The sequence below is a fragment of the Astyanax mexicanus genome, chromosome 13 (genome assembly GCF_023375975.1).
Source record: "Astyanax mexicanus isolate ESR-SI-001 chromosome 13, AstMex3_surface, whole genome shotgun sequence".
In the NCBI taxonomy this organism is placed as follows: Eukaryota; Metazoa; Chordata; class Actinopteri; order Characiformes; family Acestrorhamphidae; genus Astyanax; species Astyanax mexicanus.
In genome coordinates this window covers 36,457,515-36,480,307 of record NC_064420.1, presented here as the reverse complement: position 1 = coordinate 36,480,307, position 22,793 = coordinate 36,457,515, and the positions used below count along the sequence as shown (strand labels likewise).

Genomic DNA, 22,793 nt, shown 5'->3' with positions numbered 1-22,793 from the left:
GTGGGAGGAGGTGAGTGGCTATGATGAGAACATGAACACCATCCGGACCTACCAGGTGTGCAATGTCTTTGACAGCAGCCAGAACAACTGGGTGCGCACCAAGTACATCCGGCGACGCGGGGCCCAGCGCATCCACGTGGAGATGAAGTTCTCGGTGCGAGACTGCAGCAGCATCCCCAACGTCCCCGGCTCCTGCAAGGAGACCTTCAACCTCTACTACTTCGAGGCCGACTCGGACACGGCCACTAAAGTCTACCCGGCCTGGATGGAGAACCCCTGGATTAAGGTGGACACCATCGCTGCAGACGAGAGCTTCTCGCAGGTGGACCTGGGGGGACGCGTGATGAAGATCAACAGGGAGGTGCGCAGCTTCGGCCCGGTGTCTCGTAACGGCTTCTACCTGGCCTTTCAGGATTACGGGGCCTGCATGTCGCTCATCGCTGTGCGGGTCTACTACAGGAAGTGCCCCCGTGTGGTGCGCAATGGGGCTGTCTTCCCTGAGACTTTGTCTGGGGCTGAGAGCACTTCTCTGGTGGCAGCCAGGGGCACCTGTATACCCAACGGAGAGGAGGTAGATGTGCCCATCAAACTGTACTGCAACGGAGATGGAGAGTGGTTGGTTCCTATTGGGCGCTGTATGTGCAAAGCTGGGCATGAAGCAGCGGAGAACGGCACCATCTGCAGAGGTGAGTCTGTCTGATCATTCGCTGGCTTGGTTTTATTACATTTTTGTACGCTTTCCCCAGATTTAAAATATATATTACTCAGAGGATCAAGAATAATATCTGTAACAGGAAATACATTTGTTTACAGCACCAACCGTTTATAAAGACTTTAGGTTGTTTCTAAAACAGTTGCTATTTCAGTTTGGTTAATGAAAGCTAATTTTTTCATCCTAAAAATATGAAATCTGTCCATCAACAAAAATTGTGATTGGTCAAAATGATTTGTTTTTAATGAATCCATAGGAACGAAAACCTCTGTTTTCCAAACTGGATTTAAGGCCAGGTAATGGACTACAGATTTTAGATTAAAAGAAAAATATAAGGAATTTATTTTTGCACGGTGGGTAGCGCTGTCGCATCACAGGAATAAGGCCTGGGTTTAATTTCCAGCTGGGGCAACCACACAGTCTTTCTGTGTGAAATTTGCACGTTCTCCACATGTCTGCATCCAAAGATTGAATTGGAGGCGTTCGAAATTGCCCCTATGTGTGAGTGTGTGAGTGTCTTATTGTCTATTTGTCCTGCGATGGATTGGTGGTCTGTCCAGGGTGTATCCTATCTTCAACCTGATGAGAATTAATTAAGTGGCTTTGATGATGGATGGATAGAAATTTTAGTCTGCTACTATAGTCTGCTTAATCCCTTTCCAGAGAATTGACCATTAAATGATACATTGTTCTGATAAATTTCATATATTAAAAGATGAACTTTGCTCATTCCTTTTTTTTTTGGGAAGTTTAGTAATAACACCACGTTACTAACCCCATGGTGTGTAGGCTGTACTTTTAGCAGATTATTTTTAGACCTACTAAATTTTGATTATAGTTTTAGTTGATTTTTGGTTTTATTGTCCATGTCTGCACTGGTTTTTTTAAAGCATTGCATGGTCAGGAAAATGTGCTTTGAAGGCATGGATAAATCATGAAAAAATCATGGAAATGTATTGGTTAAAAAGTGTATGAACCCTGTTTTTCTGATTTCTTGATATAAAAGGTTAATATTTGGATTTCTTTCCTCTTTTGAGCTGTCAAATCATTAATATAGACAATAAAAAATCACTATACAGTCAGTACAGACATTCTATCTCTGTTCAAAATGATGGTGGAATAAAAACCTTGCTTCTTACTGCACTGTATCTGTGCTAACAAGAAAGAAGGTTCGCTGCCCTCCCTTCACTCACACACACACACACACACACATGCACGGATGCGTGGTACAGTAATGCAGCCCTGCAGTTATAAAACACTCACTCTCTGTGGAATGATGAGAGCCAGCAAGACATCAAGCCATTGTGTCTTCGCCTCTATCTGTCTCCATTTCTCCAGCTCTTTGTCTCCACTTTCAATATGTGCAGGGCCTGCTTGACGGCACACACGTACTGTACACACATACACACACTCACACAGAACTTACACACACGTATATACACACAGTTAAACAAAAATATATAATGCTATAATAAAGTTATGTTGTCTATGTTGTCTATGTTGTCAGCACGGCCTGGGTCTTCTTCATTCTGTAAAAATAATGGAACAGTAATGAATAGGAATCTTTAGCAGCTAGTAATGCTAATCCTGCAGGCCGCGGTAATGCTATCCTATGGAAGGGTTTAGGGAGAAGGTGTTTTTTTCCCCCGTCTTCCAGCTCTCAGCAGATATGATTACATTCATAGAGAGTGGAGATGCAATGAGGAAATGATTTTGGCAGAGTTCTCCTGGGCACTGTTGACAGAATATAAATTACTAATGTCCCTCCATCTGGAGCAGTTGATGGATGGAAATCGGCAGTATCCTCGGCGAGCACGCGGCAGATTGTCTCTTTTATTTCCCCTGGTGTTAATCCCCCTCGCTGCCACCGCTTTAATGACACTACTAATTGACTAATTTGGAGTGTGGAGGGGGAGCGGCGTGGACGCTTCGACACGGCTCTCCCTGGTGATTCCATTCAAATATCAAGCACAACTAATATATCCCCCTGTGGTGCTTATCCAAGATGTGCAAGTAGACAAAGTGATATAAAAGCTCCCGTTTTCTAGCAGCGCTGGAAAGGCTCTCGTGTAGTTATTATCATTAGTGGGAGGCAGTGTTCGAGTGGGTAATTTTTTGTGAGGAAGCTTGTTCTGTGTTTTTTTTTTTTTGTAGTCATGTTAGGACAATATATCTATAACATAATCTGTATATGCATTAGGGCTGGGCAATATGAATAAAAACTCATTAGGGCTGCAAGTGATTTTTATTTTGGTAGTAGACTAATCTGATGATTATTTTTCGATTAATCGACTAGTCAACGATTATTTCTGCCATGTCCACCATCTCTAAACTCGAGATTTAAAAGGCATTTAAATGTCTAGGTGTTGTTTAAATGTGGAAAGTACTAATATTTAGTGAGTAAATATGTAATCTGTTGTGTTTGGGCACTTTTTTTGGGAGTTTTTAGAGTATGAACTGTGTGAGTGAGCCATTTACTCATCTCCCATTGCACTTCTGTCTCCAGCACTTTGTGTAATGCGGAACTGTTACAAATTAACGATTAACCGACAATGAAATTTGCGGTTGACAAATTTAATTAATCGAGTATATACTGTAGACTAATCGTTGCAGTCCTAAAACTCAAATCTTGATATATTTCCCAAAAATGGTGACATGCAATATAATGAAACCTGAACATAGTATACTGTAAAAGCATCAGTACACATCAGTATATAAGCATAACATTATGACCTCCACTGAGGTGTTTAAAAACTCCAGCAGCACCGCTGTGCCTGATCTACTCGTACCAGAACAACAAACTAAGGCCCAATCCCATCTCTCTTTTATACCCCTTCTTCTTGTTTTTGAGTGGAACCCTTCTCTGTGAAATCCTCCCCCTAAGAACTGGGCAACCTAAGAACACTCAGCAACCTAGCTGCTGCTGGTTAACTGGTTAACTTTAGGGTGTTGTATGTCTTCAGAAAGGGGGTAGGTGGTGCCACAATTAGTTATTTTTGTTAATTCCTTAAATTCCTCTGTGATAGGAAGCTGAAATTAGCTTTTATTTTATTTTTCCTTATTTTTCCTTAGTAGTACCTTAAATACTACAGCCTAGTAGGCAACTAAGTTAGGTAAAGCTAAGCTAAGTAACAAAAAATGTAATTCTTAAAGCTCACCTTCCGCGAAAATCCAATTTTTCTTGTTTTTTGTGGAATACAGTAGGTCTCTCCGAGTTGAATGTGTACACCTGCACATTAAACTGTTTTGCAGCCCCCATTGTCTGCAGGAGCTAAGCAAAGAAATCCCCCTCCCCCCCTCCGAAAAACGGGTGAATTTTGAATTATCTTTCTGCCTACGTAGGCAGAAACTCACAGACCAGCCCACCTTGGCTCGAGAAACTCCCAGAGGCGGAGCTGAAGCGACGCAACATCACCGCTCATCAGTTAGGAGGTGGGAGGCAGTGAGCGGCAGAGCGGTGGAGGGGCGTCGCAGTGCTCCTAGCCAATCAGAGGAGAGATATTTGCATGCTGTTTGCATGTATGAATATTCATGAGCAAAGCTGGAATCCGGTCATTTTGGACACACCCCTAAAACAGTCCATTAAAAAAGAGCTATACAGAGACACCTGAGCACTTTTTTTTTACAAAAACGGCTCACATGTCATTCATTCATACTAGAGACCACAACTAGACATTTTAAAATGAAAGAAAAAACGACGGAAGGTGAGCTTTAAAAAAAACACTGAATGGTAATCTATAGAAATTTCTCTCCTAAAAACTGTCTATTTGGGTGAGTAAAGCGCTTCCGTTTGTTTACAGTAATCTTAGATTCACGACTTTCTCCAGCACTAAAGCTGGAGCATTAGCATTAACGGCTAACCGCTAGCGCTTAGCAGACTACAGGCCGATAATACTCTCCTACCCAACTCCTGTATAACGCTGTACTTCAGTGGAGTTGTTTTACTGCTCCTTAATATGCTTGATCTTTGATATTTGATATTTGTAACACCAAAAATAAAATATATGGCATATGCAAATATTAAATAGCTAGCTGTGTATCTAAGCAAGCATTTCCCTGACCCATTATCATGAGCCAGATTATGTTGTTTGAGATCATGAAATTAAGTCATCATGCTGCTCCATTAATTATGAAGTTTTTATTACATTATTTTTCACAAGACTGTAGTCTGTTAGGTGTCCTCCCTCCAGGAACCAAGCTATTTTCACACAGGTCCATCCCACCATGTACATGTATCTGATTCATCCATACAGACAATATATTGCCCAGTCCTAATATACATTGAATTATACAATAAGGCAGGGTGACTCTAAAATTTAAAGGAAACTTCTTTGGTATTTTGGGCAAAAGGTTCGACCCGAGACTGTGCATGTGGATAGGAGACATATTAATGAACCCTGATTCTTAAATTATGAAAGACAGCTGGGTCTTATATTCCTGGAATTTTGTGAAGCACTGACATGAACATTTCTAGGCCAGTGCTGATAACAGATAACAGATTTTTCTGTATCAAAATATGTGCATTTACAAATATTCTATTCATTGAAAGTAGATGGAAATTGATTAGGTTTGCATTATATTCATATTATATTACATTGTAACATATTCCTATTTCTACATGACCATGATCTTTTCTTGTTACTGTGCCTTTAAAATGCAAACATGTTGACATGCCAGAAGTCATGGGATAGCAGTATGTAACTAATCATAGTTGATCATGAAGTGTTACCTCATCGACTGGCTAAGGAACGCCCACATGTGTGTATAAGTTTTGAGGTGTTATCTTGTGAGAGAGGTTAAACACTTACCAGCATGGTAATGACAAGGCAGTGGGAATTATGGGAGTTGGTGCAAGACCACATAGTGGGCTGCAGCTGGATGGGACTTTCTGTTTCTGAAGCTGTGAAGACATTTAACATTCCGCAGTACACAGGGTCACATGTGTACCTTGAAACATAATAGAAAATATAACAGAAGACATTACCACACACAGTGAAAGTGCTGTTGGTGATAATGACTGTGACCGGTGGTATCTGGCTAAAATTGTCCATACTGTATTAACTTCCACATTAAATTTTAAATTAAAACTTTTTATTTATTATGTTTTATTTAAAAAAACACTCTATATTGAAACATTTAATCCATATAATATAAATGTGAATGGGTGGAGCTAAACTAGTGTAGAATAAATATTTGGGTATGTGTAAAATAGGTTGTTTTTTGTGACATTACAAAACCACTGATTGCTAAATAAGATCTTAGATTTAATTTAGTTTTAATTAGATTAATTTTAAAATTGGTATGGGCTGGAATGTGATTGTGTGTGAATAGTCCTGTAACAGTTTTTACATACTCCATCAAACATAATATTTTATTAACAAAAAAAAAAGCAATAAAAATAAGTTTTTTTAAATATGGATCCTTTAAAAATGATGCTATTTCTCCAGTCTTAACTAGCTGGAAAACAGTAAAAAACAATAACAATTTTGTTTCCAACAAGAACGTCAATTCAGAGGCTAATTAGAACAATAAATATTGATCAAATCCATATGGCGATTTAGTTGTGGTGAATTTCTGCCTGTGTCTTTCAATCTCAGTAGAGCACCAAGGATATTATGCTAGCTAGAAGCAGCTTATTAGAATGTCTCATGCTTGTCAAAAAGCCAAGGGCGAAAAAGAGACTTTGTCACACCTCTAGCAATTACACTGGAGGTGCTAATTCAGTTAATCCCTCTAACCTTTTCTTCTTTTCCAATAACATGCAGTAATGTGTTAGAGACAGCAGAGCCCGTCCACCTGGCTGCCATTCTATATGCGTTTTTCCATCAGGGGCAAGGCCGCCCGGATTCTGAACTACTGAATGTTTTAATGAGAAAAGATTAAAAATTGAACATACTCCTGCTTTTCTGCGGTGAAAAAGATATATATAAATAAATATTGCATTGACTGAAATACTTTCTTAATGGGGATCGTGGTCACCGAACTGGGTTAAATATTGTTGGGGCTGGGAATGAGTATATTCCCAATGAGTATGAGTATTGAATTAGATTGATTGATTGATATGTATAATATTTTCTGTACTAACTTATAAAATGATCAGTGTCAGTGTCATCAGATATTAAGGAAAAATGCATGCAGAGCTTTAGCCAGTAAATTTTTCTTGAAATTGTCCATTTTGAGCAGAAATCTTTGTTTTTGTTAGTTTCAGCCTCTGATTCCACCCACTGCCCATTCCCTAGTCCTATTTCCACACACCAGGTTGCCAGCTATAGAACACAATCCTTCTCAAAAACTCCACAGCCATTAAAGTAAAATTTAAGTATATTTTAGCAATACGTTTGATTGATGGATTGGCTCATTTTGATGCTGAGATGGCAGATTTTCTCCAGGACGAGTAAACACTAAAATGTTGTTGTGTTTTATCAGAATAGCGGAATTAGCTTATATAAAATTTATAATGTGCAAACAGTAAAAATATTGCGTTAGCCTAAAGAGTATAAATACGTTTTTGAACTCGTTTTGCCTTTCGTTCATGTTGTGTCTTTAACCTGGCAACCCGTGCGAGCATTTTGGTTTACATATTAGTACATATTGTTCGTTTCAGTTTATTAATAATAAATTGTGTTTGGCTTTATATTATCTTTTGTAAAGTTACGTTATGTTTATTAAAGGTCTTACAGATTTATCTGAAGCATGTGATATGTTTATAGTGGTCTGCTGAAAACATATTACGTGCGGTTTATTGTAAAAAAAAAAAAAAAAGTGTTTTGTTACAAACCGCCCTGGTTTTAGTTCAGTTTGCCTCAGAAAAGCTTATAAACTACCATAAATATTATATAATAAAACATAAGGCATGTTCTCTGTTTGAAAGCAATGTTTTAATCCTGCTTAAAAATAACAGACCTAGAGAATTTATCATTTTCACCCACAATTTACAGTAATTTTCAAACTGCTCTGCTTTGGTGGGAAAACTTCGAATCTGGCAACCCCATTAAACAGCACAGTGATTCTGATTGGGCCCTGAAGCTTAAAAGCCCTTTATTTTATTGTCACACTGTTTAATGCAGAGTTACTGCTGTACATTTCCTTGTGTTTAATGCATAGCATCGCGGGGAAGGGCAAGCAACTCAATGCCCCCCTGCAGTTGACCCCTGTGATGGGATTATACATGGGGGAAAATCCTTTTCATTTCAGGGCTAAACTGAAGCTGTGCCTGATAACAGGCCCTCAGAGTATAGGATTGCACATGAATGAATTAACTGTGCTTTAAGTAGATGGCACGCAGCCAAAGGGATGTTTCCAGCCAGGCTTGCATATGTGTGTAAACATGATGAGTGTACGGTAATGTACTGTTACACTTTCTAATCAATTATTGATTGATTCCAATCAATATCACCTTCCCTGGGGGGTTATGGTAAATATACAGTGCTACATTTCATTATGTTAGTTTCACAGCTGTAGATAGAGGCTTGTTGTTTCTGTCCCAGAAGACCTGTTTGCACGTCTGAATGCTTTTCTACATTTATTTTTTTATATATATTTTCTGTATTATTTCATCATTACATGCATTACAACCACGTAATAATAATTATAATAATGATTGACCCTTTGTGCAATTTTACTCTTTTAATTTCTGCCATTATACTGCGTCTGTTTGAGGTCAGCGCTATCAATCCAGCACAGTTAGAGGAGGGCACATGGAAAACTATTACACTGACCTTTATAGTGCTCAAGGGCAGTTCTGTACATTTTCCAGTATTTGCATTAGCTGGCTAATTTGTTTGCAGCAGCGTAAAGCACAGTGACCTCCATACTTTCCATGTCCTCAGCTATTGCTATGAACATGGACATGGGCATAAGTAGTGTGAGTGTACTGGTAACCTCGTATTACCTACATTTAGGGACTGTGTCCTCATGAACTCTGTGGAATCTGCCATGTAATTTGCTGAAATGTTATGTATTGCACTTTTATTGACAAAAGAAACACTATAAAACTTAAACCACATTATTAAAAGTTCATTGCTCTTTAAAAGGATGTTACTGCCTTGTTATACTTATAACATCAGTAAAATCAAATGGACTTAAAATGTCAAAATGTCGTATATTGCAAAAAATTCTCTGACAATATATTGTCCAAGACGTTTTTACAAGAAATGCTGTTATAGTCACTAAATTAATCTAATGTGTAATCAGACCCTACCTGTAATAATTTACATATTTTCCTGAGACATAGCAGCAATCTAGGGTGTGTTATTTGTCATTTTTTCGGCATAAAGCAGATCAGCATATGAAAATTTCTGGGCGTCACCATGTATTACACAGTACAATACAGTACTTCCCTTATTGTTAGATGCACAGCTAAAAAATAAAAATGAAAAGAATAAAGAATGAAATTTGATGATGAGACATTTGATATGAGTTTCTTTGATTTTACCTTTAACTGAAACCCTCTGCAATATAATCAAGAGGAAGATGGATGATCACAAGCCACCAAACCAAACTGAACTGCTTGAATTTTTGCAGCAGGAGTGGCATAAAGTTATCCAAAAGCAGTGTGTAAGACTGGTGGAGGAGAACATTCCAAGATGCATGAAAAAGCCAGGGTTATTCCACCAAATATTGATTTCTGAACTCTGTATTTAAAACTGTATGAATATGAACATGTTTTCTTTGCTTTATTTGTGGTCTGAAAGCTCTGCATCTTTTTTTTTCATCCATTTCTCATATTCTGCAAATAAATGCTCTAAATGAGAATATTTTTATTTGGAATTTGAGAGAAATGTTGCCCTTAGTTTATAGAATAAAACAATATTCATTAAATATATGCATTTAAATAGCAAAATCAGAGAAACTTATTCAGAAACTAAAGCGGTCTTTTTAATTTGTTACAGAGCTGTATGTCATTTTTTCAACTCCTAAATTAGCTTAATGAATATGAATGGTAATAAAATTACACTTGAGGTGATTCAGTCACACTGAGCTAATGTAGGCCTAACGTTCAGCGTTTCTCAGTGCTGGGCCTGGGGTGCTCCTGCAATACTCATGTTAGTGTTTTCCTTGCTCTAACCCACCTGACTCATCTCATCAGCTCATTTAAAAACACTTCATTAGGTTTCAAGGCTGTGTCAGAGCAGGAAAGGGAAACAGCTATGTATGTGATGCAGGAGTCCTATAATTGAAAATAAATATTTTTTTATTTGTTAATCCTAATTTTTAGCCTTTAACATTTCTCAAATACATATCTAATCAGGTTTTATAGTGTTTAAAACATGTTTATTAATGTATACGTAGAGTATTTGTGCATATAATGAGACAGCTGCTCTTGTGAAGACTAATATTAGTAATGCAGTTTAGCAGTTGTTCTATTATCTCCTCCACATGGCACCTGATGAAGAACAGAACCGTAATTTCATTACTGGCCTGCGGCTGTTCTGTGGACTGTTCTGTGCTTGTTTGACTGTTGTGGGTAGTAATGTATTTCTGTATGTCATCACTTTCCACCACAGCTAAGGGTGGAAAAACATTTAAACCTGTAAATAACAATAACTAAATAAAGAAAAGATATAAAAAACAGGGCTCTGAGAAAGGAAAAAAAACAAATTAATGTTTTTTCTTTTTGTGGGATTTTGTGAACACATGATCATTTTAACTGCTTCAAAGTAAAAATCTTAGATTACTCAGTGTTATTTTTTGGTAATATTTGTATCACTTATCCCAAATAATTTAGGATTTACATGATACATGCAGCATGTTTGTGGGACACCACGACTCTCCTGTGTTTCTGGGTTTTAGTAAAGGCAATGGTAATATGTATAATATTATATATATTACCATATATATATAGTAATATATATATATATATATATATATATATATATATATATATATATATATATATATATATATATATATATATATTAGAGGCCGACCGATCGATCGGCCAGCCGATTTAATCGGCCGATTTTTGTTATTTTTTTATCAATCGGCATCGGCCGATTTTCTTATTTGGCCGCGCCGATTTTAATCCGGCACATCTGCGGGCAGCTACTTGGAACGCAGCGCAAGGTTTCAAGAGTGAGCAAGACTTTCAACGGGTAAGGCATCCATTTTTACAATCCAGTGTCCCAAAGTCTATATTTTCTCTCATGATTAGTAATCTGTGATGTTGCTTCATTTACTGAAAAAGAATAGAATTTCAACTGCATCGGTGTTGTAGCATTTCTCTCCAAACGAAACTATGCTTAGCGTTGATGGCAGGAGTGCATTTGGAATGCGCCCTGACTATGCAAAGCAAGCCCTATCTATAAGCTCTAGTATAAAATAACTGACGTCTCTTCTTCAGAAACGAAAATCTAAGTAAATAAAATCAAATTAACACTTGATATTTTCAGTATTTAAATTATTTTTAGACGAAATGAAAAAGGGCAGGACTAAAACTGTTTAAGGATATTCGCAGCATCAGCTGCGCTGATGAGGACTGTACTTCTCCTTATATATAAACAGTGTTGGGCACGTTACTTTGAAAAAGTAATTAGTTATAGTTACTCGTTACTTCTCCAAAAAAGTAACTGAGTTACTAACGGAGTTACTCCACTATAAAAGTAATTAGTTACCAGTAAAAGTAACTATGGCGTTACTTTTTATTATTCGCCCGTCAAAAAAAGGAAATCAATTATGCATTTACTATTATTATTAGAAAAATAACAAAAAATAACAAACGAAAATAAACCCAAAATGTTGACAAAAATATAATCTAACGAATTTCAAAAAAATAAAACGAAATTCTCCACACAACCAAAGAAAATTACTAAAACTTGTAATACTGAAAAAAGCGGAAAAACGTCTGGGGATGAAATTTAACAAACCAAGCCACACTCAAAAAAAATATGTATATATAAAACAAAATAATGGACAAAAACAACAATTTAATGCCCGTTAAAATGGTATTAATATAACAGCTTCACCAAAAGAGAATAGAGCTTAGATCGTGCCCAAAAAATCCGACCCAGCCGGAGCCCTGCACATTCTGCCCAAGCCCGAACCATAAACTGTCATTATGAGCCTGACCCGATCCGCCCCATAAACTGTCTGTTTTCGGGCTGATTGAATGAGCGAAATATAATCAGAATTATGTTAATTAACACTGTAACATAGAAGCATAGAACTATTATTTAATTTAAATGATTTTTAAGAACAGCTACACACAATGCTGCAAGTCAAACGCGGAGGCGTTCACGTGCGCCCAGAGCTACGTGATTACAGTTTTCATTTTTATTATAGTTTAATTTAATTTTGTTTTTATTTTTTCTGTTCATTTTAGGGTGGGCTTGCTAGCGCGAGCGCTTTACACAAGAACTAACAGGACCACGAGGTGCCGCGCGCTCGGCACAACACCGCCCGCTGTACAACTCCGCTGTACAACAGCGCTTATAAATAAATTAAACACAAAAATGAGGATATTCTATCAGTAATTTCAGTTCGTTTTAGTTAGTTTTATAAACACAAAATACAGTTCGAGATAGTTATGTTTTTCCTTTTAATTACCGTTTTTATTAGATTCAGTTAACACAAATGTTTTTCACTTTCAATTTTCGCTATTTCGTTCGCTTTAGTGAACAATAATAATTGGTTACTTAGCAACATTGTGATTATCACACCAGAGCTTTATATAAAATAAAAATAGGAGCCTGATTTCGGGTCGGTCCTCAGGTCAGGTGGGATTCGGGCAGAGAATCTAAGCTCTAAAATAGAAAGCAGCAGCACCACAAAAACCGGAGCAGCTAAAAAGAGCTTAACGTCCTTAATTCGGAACTTGGGTTGTCCAGGGCAATCACTGAATTGATTAGAGCAGCAAATCGTCACAATTGTGCCTCACTTCACCACGCCAAACCACAGGCACAGCGGCCAGAAGCTCAAGTTCACCGGACAGAGGAGGGGTTAACCAGGGCAAAGCGAAATAAAAAAAAAAGTTCATAGAGCTGCTAAAGTAACGTGCAGTAACGGGGTGTCGGAAATGGTAACGGCGTTATAGTTACAGTCATAGTAATTAGTTAGATTACTCGTTACTGAAAAAAGTAACGGCGTTAGTAACCGGCGTTAGTGCCGCCTCCTGCTGTTCTGCTGTAAAACTCACCCGTTTAAAGCGGTTTGCGCTGTTAGATATTAAATGAAACGATGAGCAGAATTTTCTGTTTTGTCGGGTTCTACTTTAGAACCCCCTCCAGACTTTTCTGATAAAAGCTCATTTTATCCTGAACCTATAAAGTCCGCGCTCTTCAGCTTTCTCAACTCATTTTCCGCTCACGCACCGAACCTCCAGTACAGCTGATGAGACGCGTTTCTCTGGCTAAGGAGCTCATTTGAAGAAGAAAAAAAAACAGATAAAGCTATATTTAAATTACAGCACATGTCTGTTTTTGCATTATTTATAATTTTATTCTTAATTTAAACGTCACCCATTTTTGTAAAATAATAGCTGCAGCCCTAATGTGAACATTTTATAACATTGTCCTCCCATGTCCATTCGTTTTCAACTGCATGGAGTTGAAGAAGAAATGAGCTTTGCCGTTTTGGAGTAACTATCTAAAGTTGTCACATTATGGAAGTCTTCTTGCACTCTGTTAAACATATTAAAATGAATAATTAATAGACTAACAGACTGCAACAAGTCATACATTTGTTAATTAGTAGGCCCCTACAGTAAATTTTATATAATAGCCAACATAATATTTCTACTATAAACATGAATATATAGTGTATATAGAACATATGTTATATAATGAATAAAATAAAATGTTATGGATAATACAATCTAAATAAAATTAATATTTGTTTTATTAACATATAGTGATATAGTAACATTAAAGTCACTATAAAATGCTAACCTTATTTTCAATAAATTGTGTGAAGTTTACAACTGTTGTTCCTCCTCTTACTAATATGATTTTAAGCATGCCAAATAAATATAATAAGATAGCATATCGGCCCTAAAAATCGGCAGGTCACATCGGCCATCGGCTGACTCTGACCACTAATGATCGGTATCGGCATCGGCCTTAGAAAAACCCATATCGGTCGGTCTCTAATATATATATATTTATTTATTTATTTTATTTTATTTTATTTTTTCATTTTAAAATTCTAAATTAAAGAGGCTTGTGAAAACATGATAAGGTCTAAATTTATAGATTTATCGCCAGCATAGCAAAACTATGTTTTAGCGCTAGCTTATTTTAGGGCTTCACTGTTCCTTGCTGTGCTTTCCTATTTTCCTGTATGTTCAACTCCTGTTTTGGAACTTTGTAAAGTTTTTGAAATATCGCATATTTCGCACTTTAAGACGCAGCACAATATAAGGCGCACTATAAATAAACATCTATTTTCTGTTCTATTTTCACTGGATTATAAGGTGCATTAAGGTCTCGCTGCTGGGAGCAACTGTAAAAAACTCCTGAAAACCCGCAGTTAGCAGCTAATACTAATAGAGCTACACAGAGGAACCCTAAGTGTTCTGGTAAACCAGGGCGATATTAGCTAGCAGTTTGTCCCACGTAGCTTCTTTTAACACGGTAAACACACAGACTACTGTCCAGTATACTTTTCCCCCTGAATGGCAAAAGAGAGAGATCAGTGCTTTGCACGGTTAGCAAGTAATGCTAATACTGTTCTAGCAGTGCTAGCCGGGTTTAGCAGCAGACTACAAGCCGATAATACTCACCTCTAAACGGCTAAAGAGCTAGCGCTTAGCGCAGTTAGCAGCTAATGCTAATACTGCTCCAGTCTCAGTGCTGGAAAACTAAACTGAAACTCCTGTATTATGCTACATTTCAGCGGCTTTACTGCTTTTTACAACCTGACTAAAAAAAAATCATACATAAAATGCACCGGATTATAAGCTGCAATGACGATTTTGGGGAAAATTAAAGGATTTTAAGTGCTCCTTATAGTGCAGAAAATATGGTAGTATAAGTTTTAGAATTCAGATGGTAAAAACTAAAAACCAAAGATTTTCAATGAGGTAAATGATGATCTCATGCTCTCTGAATCACTCTTTTACAATTTTAGCCCCATGAATCCTGGTATTGTTATCTTGGAATATGCCCCTGCCACCAGGGAAGAAAAAATCCATTGATGGAATAACCTGGTCTATATTCAGTATATTTAGGTAGTCAGTTGACCTCATTCTTTCAGCACATACTTTTGCTGAACCTAGACCTGATCAACTGCAGCAAACCCACATTATTTGCTTAGTAAAATCCAGGTGGCAAGTTATTTTTTTGAGCATAAATAAAACAGTGAATATATTAAAATATTTGTTCATAATTAACATAGTAACCAAAAAGCATGTTGATGCCAAGCTCTTTATATGTTTATGGATTATTTTTAACCTGACTCAGGATGTTGTGTTGTTTAAGCCCTGTAGAAGCCTGCGGGAGTAAAAAAAAAAAGATATGTAAATTGCAAAACACATTCAAATTATTCATAATCACCCTCAAAAACATGCTTTCGGGAAAAATGTTTACAGTGTTAAATAAATACATGCCACTGAAAAATGTTGCGCATCAAATTTACATGATTTGAATGTGTGCATCCTTTCTGCATGAATAAAAAATGTCAAATCAACACAATAATACAGTATGTCCAAAAGTGAGTGAACTGAAAATAAATGCATGTATGGTGCCGTATGCTCTGATGCCGGAGATCCGCTCGCATGTTGATGATGGCGTGACCGTGCTGAGATTGTGAAGTCTGGAGAGTCCCAAGATAAACACGTTAACTCACAGAGGCAGAAAAGTAGAGCAGCGGAGGCCGTCCCCGAGACCAGCCGCGGCAGAGACACACTAACCTAATCTCATCAGCGCAGCCAGGAGAGGCACTTTTACTCCACTTTTATCTTCATGTGAATAGAAAGTAGATTAAGTTCTCGGGCCTTAGGGATGAAGGGAAAGCCCAAAGCACATTCGAACTAAAGAGCAAATCAGTGTGTAAAGATCTGGTTTGTGTGGAGATCTGATTGTGGAAATCTGTTGAGGGTGAACTGAGTGGGTAAGCAGTCCTTAATGATTAAGCATAACTGAAATTTTTAAATAATAGACATGTCGATTATGTAGCCTTATTGTTGCAGCCCAGCGATTTGTGTACAGAATGTGCTGCTGCATTTTATCTAATTAAACAGCACTAATTACACTTTCTGTAACAAAATGATCAGTAGGTCAGTGTGTTTGTAAGCACTGATGAAATCGAAAATACAGCTCTGAAAAAAATGAAGAGAGCGCTTCAGCTTCTGAATCAGTTTCTCTGATTTTGCTATTTATAGGTCTATGTTTTAGTAAAATTATCATTGTTGTTTTATTCTATAAACTATAGAATTTATAGAAATAAAAATATTGTCATTAAGAGCATTTATTTGCAGAAAATCAGAAATAGCTGAAATAACCAAAAAGATGCAGAGCTTTCAGACCTCAAATAATGCAAAGAAAACAAATTCATAATATCAATAAAATTCTAACAGTTTAAAAAACAATATTTGGTGGAAAAACCCTGTTTTTTAATCATAGTTTGTAATGCATCTTGGAAAAAAGATCTCCTCCACCAGTCTTACACACTGCTTTTGGATAACTTTATGCCACTTTATTCTAGTGCAAAGATTCAAGCAGTTCAGTTTAGTTTGATGGCTTATGATCATCCATCTTCCTCTTGATTATATTCCAGAGGATTTCAATTTGGTAAAATCAAAGAAAATCATAATTTTTAACTGGTCTCTTATTTTTTCCCGAAGCTGTTATGATCATAAATATCATAAATATGCAAGTAATGATATAAAATAAATAATGGTCTCTTATTTCTTTTTTCCAGAGCTGTATACTCGGAGAAGTGTATCATTTATCAATTTCAATGACAAATTCATCATGATGCAAAAAAATAATTGCCCAGCTTTATTATGCCTAGTTATGCCTTAAGCCAGCAAATCCAACAGCACAGCAATACAAAGGTCATTTAGTTCATTTAAAAGATACAACAGCAGCAGCTTAAGCTCTTAAAGCACTTCTTCCTGGCTTTGGAAATAGGTTACATGGTCGTACGAGGACACGGCAAGTCGGAGATGTTTACATTTCCTTTGATATGTGGGTGAAATGATTTTTCTGGCATTGTCTTGTTGTGGTGTATTAAAGCAGCCTAGTACTAAACATGCAAGCCTCTGATCTGAGCCAAGTGTATTATAGTCAGTGGAAAATCACATTACAGTCTTTGTTAATCCACAGAATTAATGGAATAAAATATGAAATAGAGGAAAATATTGTTTTTACTGAAGGATGACTAATGCTGTTCTCTAATCTCCTTTTATTCTTGTAATTATTTTGCTTGTACATAATAGACAATATATTGTCCATGTCAGTATGCTGGCATTGTTATACAATAATAATAACACAATTATATTCATTTTTATTAGTGATTCTGATTTGTAACGAAAATGGTATGATTTGTTTAGAGTCTTATTAGATTCTGCACTCATAGTTAGTGAAATAGTTGCAAAAATAGAAGGAAGTATCGAATTGCAGTGCAGTTTGAAAGGAAGAGAAAGGTTACCAGGTAGGGCTGGAAAAAAATCTTATCACGATATAGTTTTCCATATCAGCCGATATCGATATGTGTCAGGATATAAATCAAATCACTTTCTGTTACACTTAAAGGTTTCTTTTTACCTATAAGTGACAGAATAAGGGATTTATGGCCAAGCTCACTAGCAGGCTCGGAGCATTGTGGATTGACAACATACAAACATACAACAGGCAACTACATAAAGCAAAATACAAGAGTATATCACAGTGTTCATTTTGACAGGTGATTTTGATACAGTTTTAGTCTTAGTGTTTTGACTAAAATGTATAAGAGTTTTAGTTACATTTTAGTCCATCGGATATTATTAGTTTTAGTCAAGTTTTAGTCGATGAAAACATTTTAGTCTAGTTTTAGCCTAATAAAGTTTGGTCATATACAAAGTATGCATTACATAAGTTTTAATGTTTTTCTATTTTATATTTGTTTTGTTTTTTTTAGATGATTTACTGCTAATGTTTAATAAAATAATAGCCTTTAATACTTGTTGCATTTAAATTATGCTAACATTTAAATATTTTAAAGCAAGTGACCTGTAATGGAAGTGGGACGAATAAAGTCAAGTTTCTGAAATGATACACTTCTACTGCAGTACAGATTGTGGAGAGTGTTACTCAGGCAGTTCAGCGAATCGCCCCGGCTTATCATAGTCATCGAGGAAAAATATATTGCGATAAAAGTCAATATCGTTTTATCGCCCAGCGCTATTACCAGGAATAATAAGTGATTTTCATTTAGACTGATATTTTATTTGCAGTTTTTGCACATATTTATTGAGCTTTCAGAAGTAGTGTGTAACGCATGTGTAAACATGAGTTGTAGAGGTTCCTAAAGGTGTCCTGTAATATATCAATAATCACTCCTATGCAGATTGAATATTTTGATGCAATTTCTCCAGATTTGGCAGTAGAGGTGGAGTGTTGATAGCACGTCCAATAGCACACCATACATTTTTAATAGGAGTAGGTCTGGTGACACGACTAAACTTACTCGATATGTATCACAATATAAATCAAATTACTTTCTGTTACACTTAAAGGTTTCTTTTTACTCATAAGTGACAGAATAAGGGAGTTATGGCCAAAATCACTATCAGGCTCAGAGCCTTGTAGACAGAAACTAGGATGTTCACAACTTGCCAGGTGGGTACAAGTTGGTCAGACAGCTTTTAAATTAATTTTAAAAAGTCATTATACATCCACACAGGTCCAGAACCCTCTCAAATGTTTGGCCCTTAAAAAAAGTACAAGGGGACAAATATATAAACTCCAAAAAAACAGACCCTTTACATTAGTTTCCTCTTTAAATTAAAGAGGTGGAGTGTTGATAGCGCATCCAATAGCATACCACACATTTTCAGTGGGAGTAGGTCTGGTGACATGACTGTTAAACTTACTGTCAAAATTACATTTCAGGAGGCAGTTGATTGGATATGGATCTGTGTCAGTGGAGTTATTGGTAGTTTAGTTTAGTTAACTTCAGTTTTTCCATTTGTGGATTTTACATATCCACTTTATTCATCCTTTATAAAAATGACAATATTTTAAAAGGGTTACAAATATAGTAAAATGTCCTGCTATTCCAAGACTAAAAGTATAAAATTTGATAAATTCACAGTTTAAAATAAAATCTGCTTTATCCAATATCATGCAATATCGTGCATTCCACAGAAATGATGGAATGTAGTGCTGTTAATAATGGTTGAAGTGATGCTTGTCTGATAAATGTGAGTCATCATCAAAGATCAGCATACTGAATTGATGCTGTATTATTAAATCCTCAGAGCCACCAGGACTTTCCACTTGTTTAGCTGTGCATTGAAGCACAGCTAACCTTTTGGGCTGACCTTTGCTTTGTGTCCAAAGACATTAAGCCTGTGATAAGGGCAAGGTCAAATTTTAGAATGCACAACGCACTTTTTTTAGGATGTATGGGGAAATGAAGGTCTACACAGACAAAATTCTCTGTGTGTGTGTGTGTGTGTGTGTGTGTGTGTGTGTGTGTGCAATTTCTGCAGTGTTCGTGGGTTTTATATCCAGGGCTGAACAACACTGAATAAATGACATTGCAGTATTTGGATGTTCTGTGATTTATACTGCAGTATTCAGAAATGACAGACATTTGGGCTAAATTTCCAGATTTTATTGACACTGAAAATGTTTAAAATCCCGGCAGACATACCAACAAGGATTTTACTTGTGTTATTCTTGTCTTTAAATATTTTTAAATTCAACGGGAAAGCCATCCGGACCAAGTGCGTTATAAGTTTGCATAGAATTTATTGAAAGAGTGATTTCTCTTAAGTCTAAAGTCTAAAGTATTATTCCAATCATGCATTTACTTTAACAGTTCTATTCTAGTCAAGCTCTTCCTTAGCAGAGCTATTCTAGTCACACATTTACCTCAGCAGTACAATTTACTTATAAATATCCCAGTAGGGGTATTCTAATACTTAATTTACCTCAGCAGTGCTACTCAAGTCATATGTGAGAGGAATTTACATAGAAAAAACATCCAGTCTTTTGATAAACAAATAAATGCTTATAAATGCTTATAATGCTTATACTGATATAGCTTATATATCTTTCAGCTGGTAAACAGACAGTTTGTGACAAAATAAAAAACTAATACTAAAGCTCTATTCGGACAGGATTAGTTTCTCAGGGGTTCCTGAGGTAGTTTCCTCTTTTATGGGGGGGGGGGGTCCTCTGTGATTTTATTCCCGTCCGGAACGAAAATTACAGACTGAATTATCTACTGTTTTTCGCTGAACTCTGTGGTCCTCTGCTAATTTTAGTCCTGTCTGGACTCACATCGTCACCTCACGTGTAATAAAATAGCTATTTTGTCCTCTTTCACGCATCATAATTACACTTTGAGCCCACGTTTCCACAGAGATCCACGTAAACACAACAGCGAGTGGAAATGGAGGAGCTACTGAACGCGATGTCATGTGACCGAGAAAGCCAAACAAAAACCCACTGGTCCTCCTGTTTTTTTAATTAAAGTCCGGATGCAAGAGTTTTATCACTGAATAGAAATGTAAAATATTTTTTTTACAGATGTCTCCCTAAGAAACTATTCCCGTCCGGATAGGGCTTAAGCGTGCCATTTGTTGTTTCACCGCCAGCATAGTATACAGTAGTGCTCTGATAACACGAGTATGGATCTGCCGCCACTGCTTAAATAAAGACTAAAGGTAGAGGAAATAAAATAAGTAATATGATTTAAAATAAGGTAGTTATTGTCTTTTCCCTTGTTTATCCAAACACCATCATTTTTAACTGAATGAATTTGCATGCTCAAATCTCCATGGGTGCAGTGGCAATGGCTGCCCACCGCTTGGGGCTTGTGTGTGCCAGTCTGTGTGTGTGTATATGTGTGTGTGCGCGTGTAGTGTGTTTGCGTGTGTATGTTTGTTTTTTTACTGCACGAATGGGTTAAAGGCAGAAGTCACATCATTTTCATCAAATGTGGAAAATATGGTTGTCTTTTCTTGTGTTGTCTTGTCTGCTCATTCACTCTAAAAATAAACTGCTTCAGGTGCTTCTGTGAGTGAAGAATGTTTGGTTCCTTAAAGATGTAAACAATTATTACTTGATGTAAAAGGTTTTAACCCATTTATATTCTTCAAACTTGGACATCTCTATTACAAATAATGTCTTTTAATGGAAACAAAAGTGTTTTTTTGCATCACTTAAATAGCTATTCGTAGCTCCTTTATTTTTAACAGTGTGCCCATTGTGGAATCTGGAGTATAAAAGCCACTGAGCTTTAAAATGAGCTGCTTTTAATTGAAGCACTTCACTTAAGATCTAGCTCTGAAAAGCCTCTAAAAGTAGGCTATCATGCTCAGAGTACTAACACTCTACTGCACCACAGGAAGCAACACACAGCTAAACAACATCACTTCACACAGTGTGTGTGTGTGTGTGTGTGTGTGTGTGAGTGTGTGTGTGAGTGAGTGTGTTGTTTCAGGCAAGATTGGATTGATTCCTTTTTCTTTTTCGCTGTCCAATCCAGCATGTTCATCTCCAAAATGCAGACTTCACAGGAGACTTCACAGGAGAATAATAGGCCTGTCATGATAACTACTTGATAGAGGTGGGCGATATGGCCCTAAAATAATATCACAATATTTCATTGTATTTTCAAATTAAAAATATATATATTTCAAGAATACACTACTGCAAAAAAATGAAAAATTAAATTGTATTATTTTGCATTTTGCATATAATATGGTATGACACACCCCTAACTAAGATATTAAAAAATAAAAGAAATATTTATCAGATTTGTAACAGAAGTCAATGATCCAGAATGTCATGATACTAATAATGCACTCTAAATATCTCCATATATCCAGGATTAAAGTCAAATAAATGATACTGGATAGATATCATTTGTGTCTAGTAGATATAATTAATAGGAAATGAGAAGAGTGTGAATTTTTCTTTTGCTAAAAACAGCAAAAAAAAAGTAGTACCCTGATGTGATAATTAGGGTTGGGTAATATGGCACAATATTTCAGGGTATAATGTTCACGATATTCAAAAATGTCAGCGATATTATTGCGTACGATACGATATGGCACATTCCTACTACTACTCGACTTATTGTACAATAAATAGACACAGCTCTAATATGTTGAACTTAATATTGCTCATTGTTTTTACTTGGATTGTTGTTTATATCAGAATTAATGTCATCTGAATGTTTTAAGCTGAGCTTTGTAACGCTAAGAACTTCATTAACTCATACTTAAGATTGATCATTAATTAAAGAGTGTTACCCGAAGTACTAGTGTTAGTGTTACATGCACGCACCTATATACAGTATATATACAGAGAGAGAGGGCAGTTTAATGTTTTAAAATAGATAATGGCATTATTATAGTAATTTTAGTTTATTTATTTAGTCAAATGTATTTTAGGAGTATTTTATCAAGGCCTAAGTGCATCCTTTTGTTATTTAAATTTCAGAATATGTATAATGGTACTGATTACAACACATTTCTACTTTTTTTGGCAGTAATTGTGAATAAATACAGCATATTTGGCAGTGTTGCGTCGATGTTTGTGGTTTGATTGAGTGCGCTGTTTTGGGGGAGGAGTCAACAAAGACGTTCTTTGCGAAGCTTTTAAGGAAACACTGGCAGAACTGGTTTATTCTTTTCTCACGTCATATGTTCAATCTTTTGAGTCTGTGAGCTGCAGTGTCATCTAACATGTAGGCGGTGTTATAATTGCGCTTTTATAAGGGCATAATTGCATTATTATGCTATTATATTGTCATGGTATCAGTGGCATTAAATGGTCTTAAATAGACAATTATATTATATTGTTTATCGGTTAGCTGGAAAACAACCAGTTTGTAAAGATGTTGTAAACCAGTCTTGTAAATTAAGTGTGATAAATGATGCTAAGTGCTTAATTTTGTGTAATTAATGCAAAATAGAGAGTAA

At 36.3% G+C, this 22,793-nt stretch overlaps 1 protein-coding gene across 2 annotated transcripts in view; it reads left to right on the top strand.

Moving 5' to 3' along the window:
- ephb2a (eph receptor B2a) overlaps nt 1-22,793 on the top strand; it is a 114,362-nt gene that overhangs the window by 25,799 nt on the left and 65,770 nt on the right. For both annotated transcript variants that reach the window (XM_022663104.2, XM_022663103.2), the window contains exon 3: nt 2-686. In XM_022663104.2, the coding sequence (XP_022518825.2) occupies nt 2-686 (685 nt within the window). The remainder of the gene's footprint in view (nt 1; nt 687-22,793) is intronic.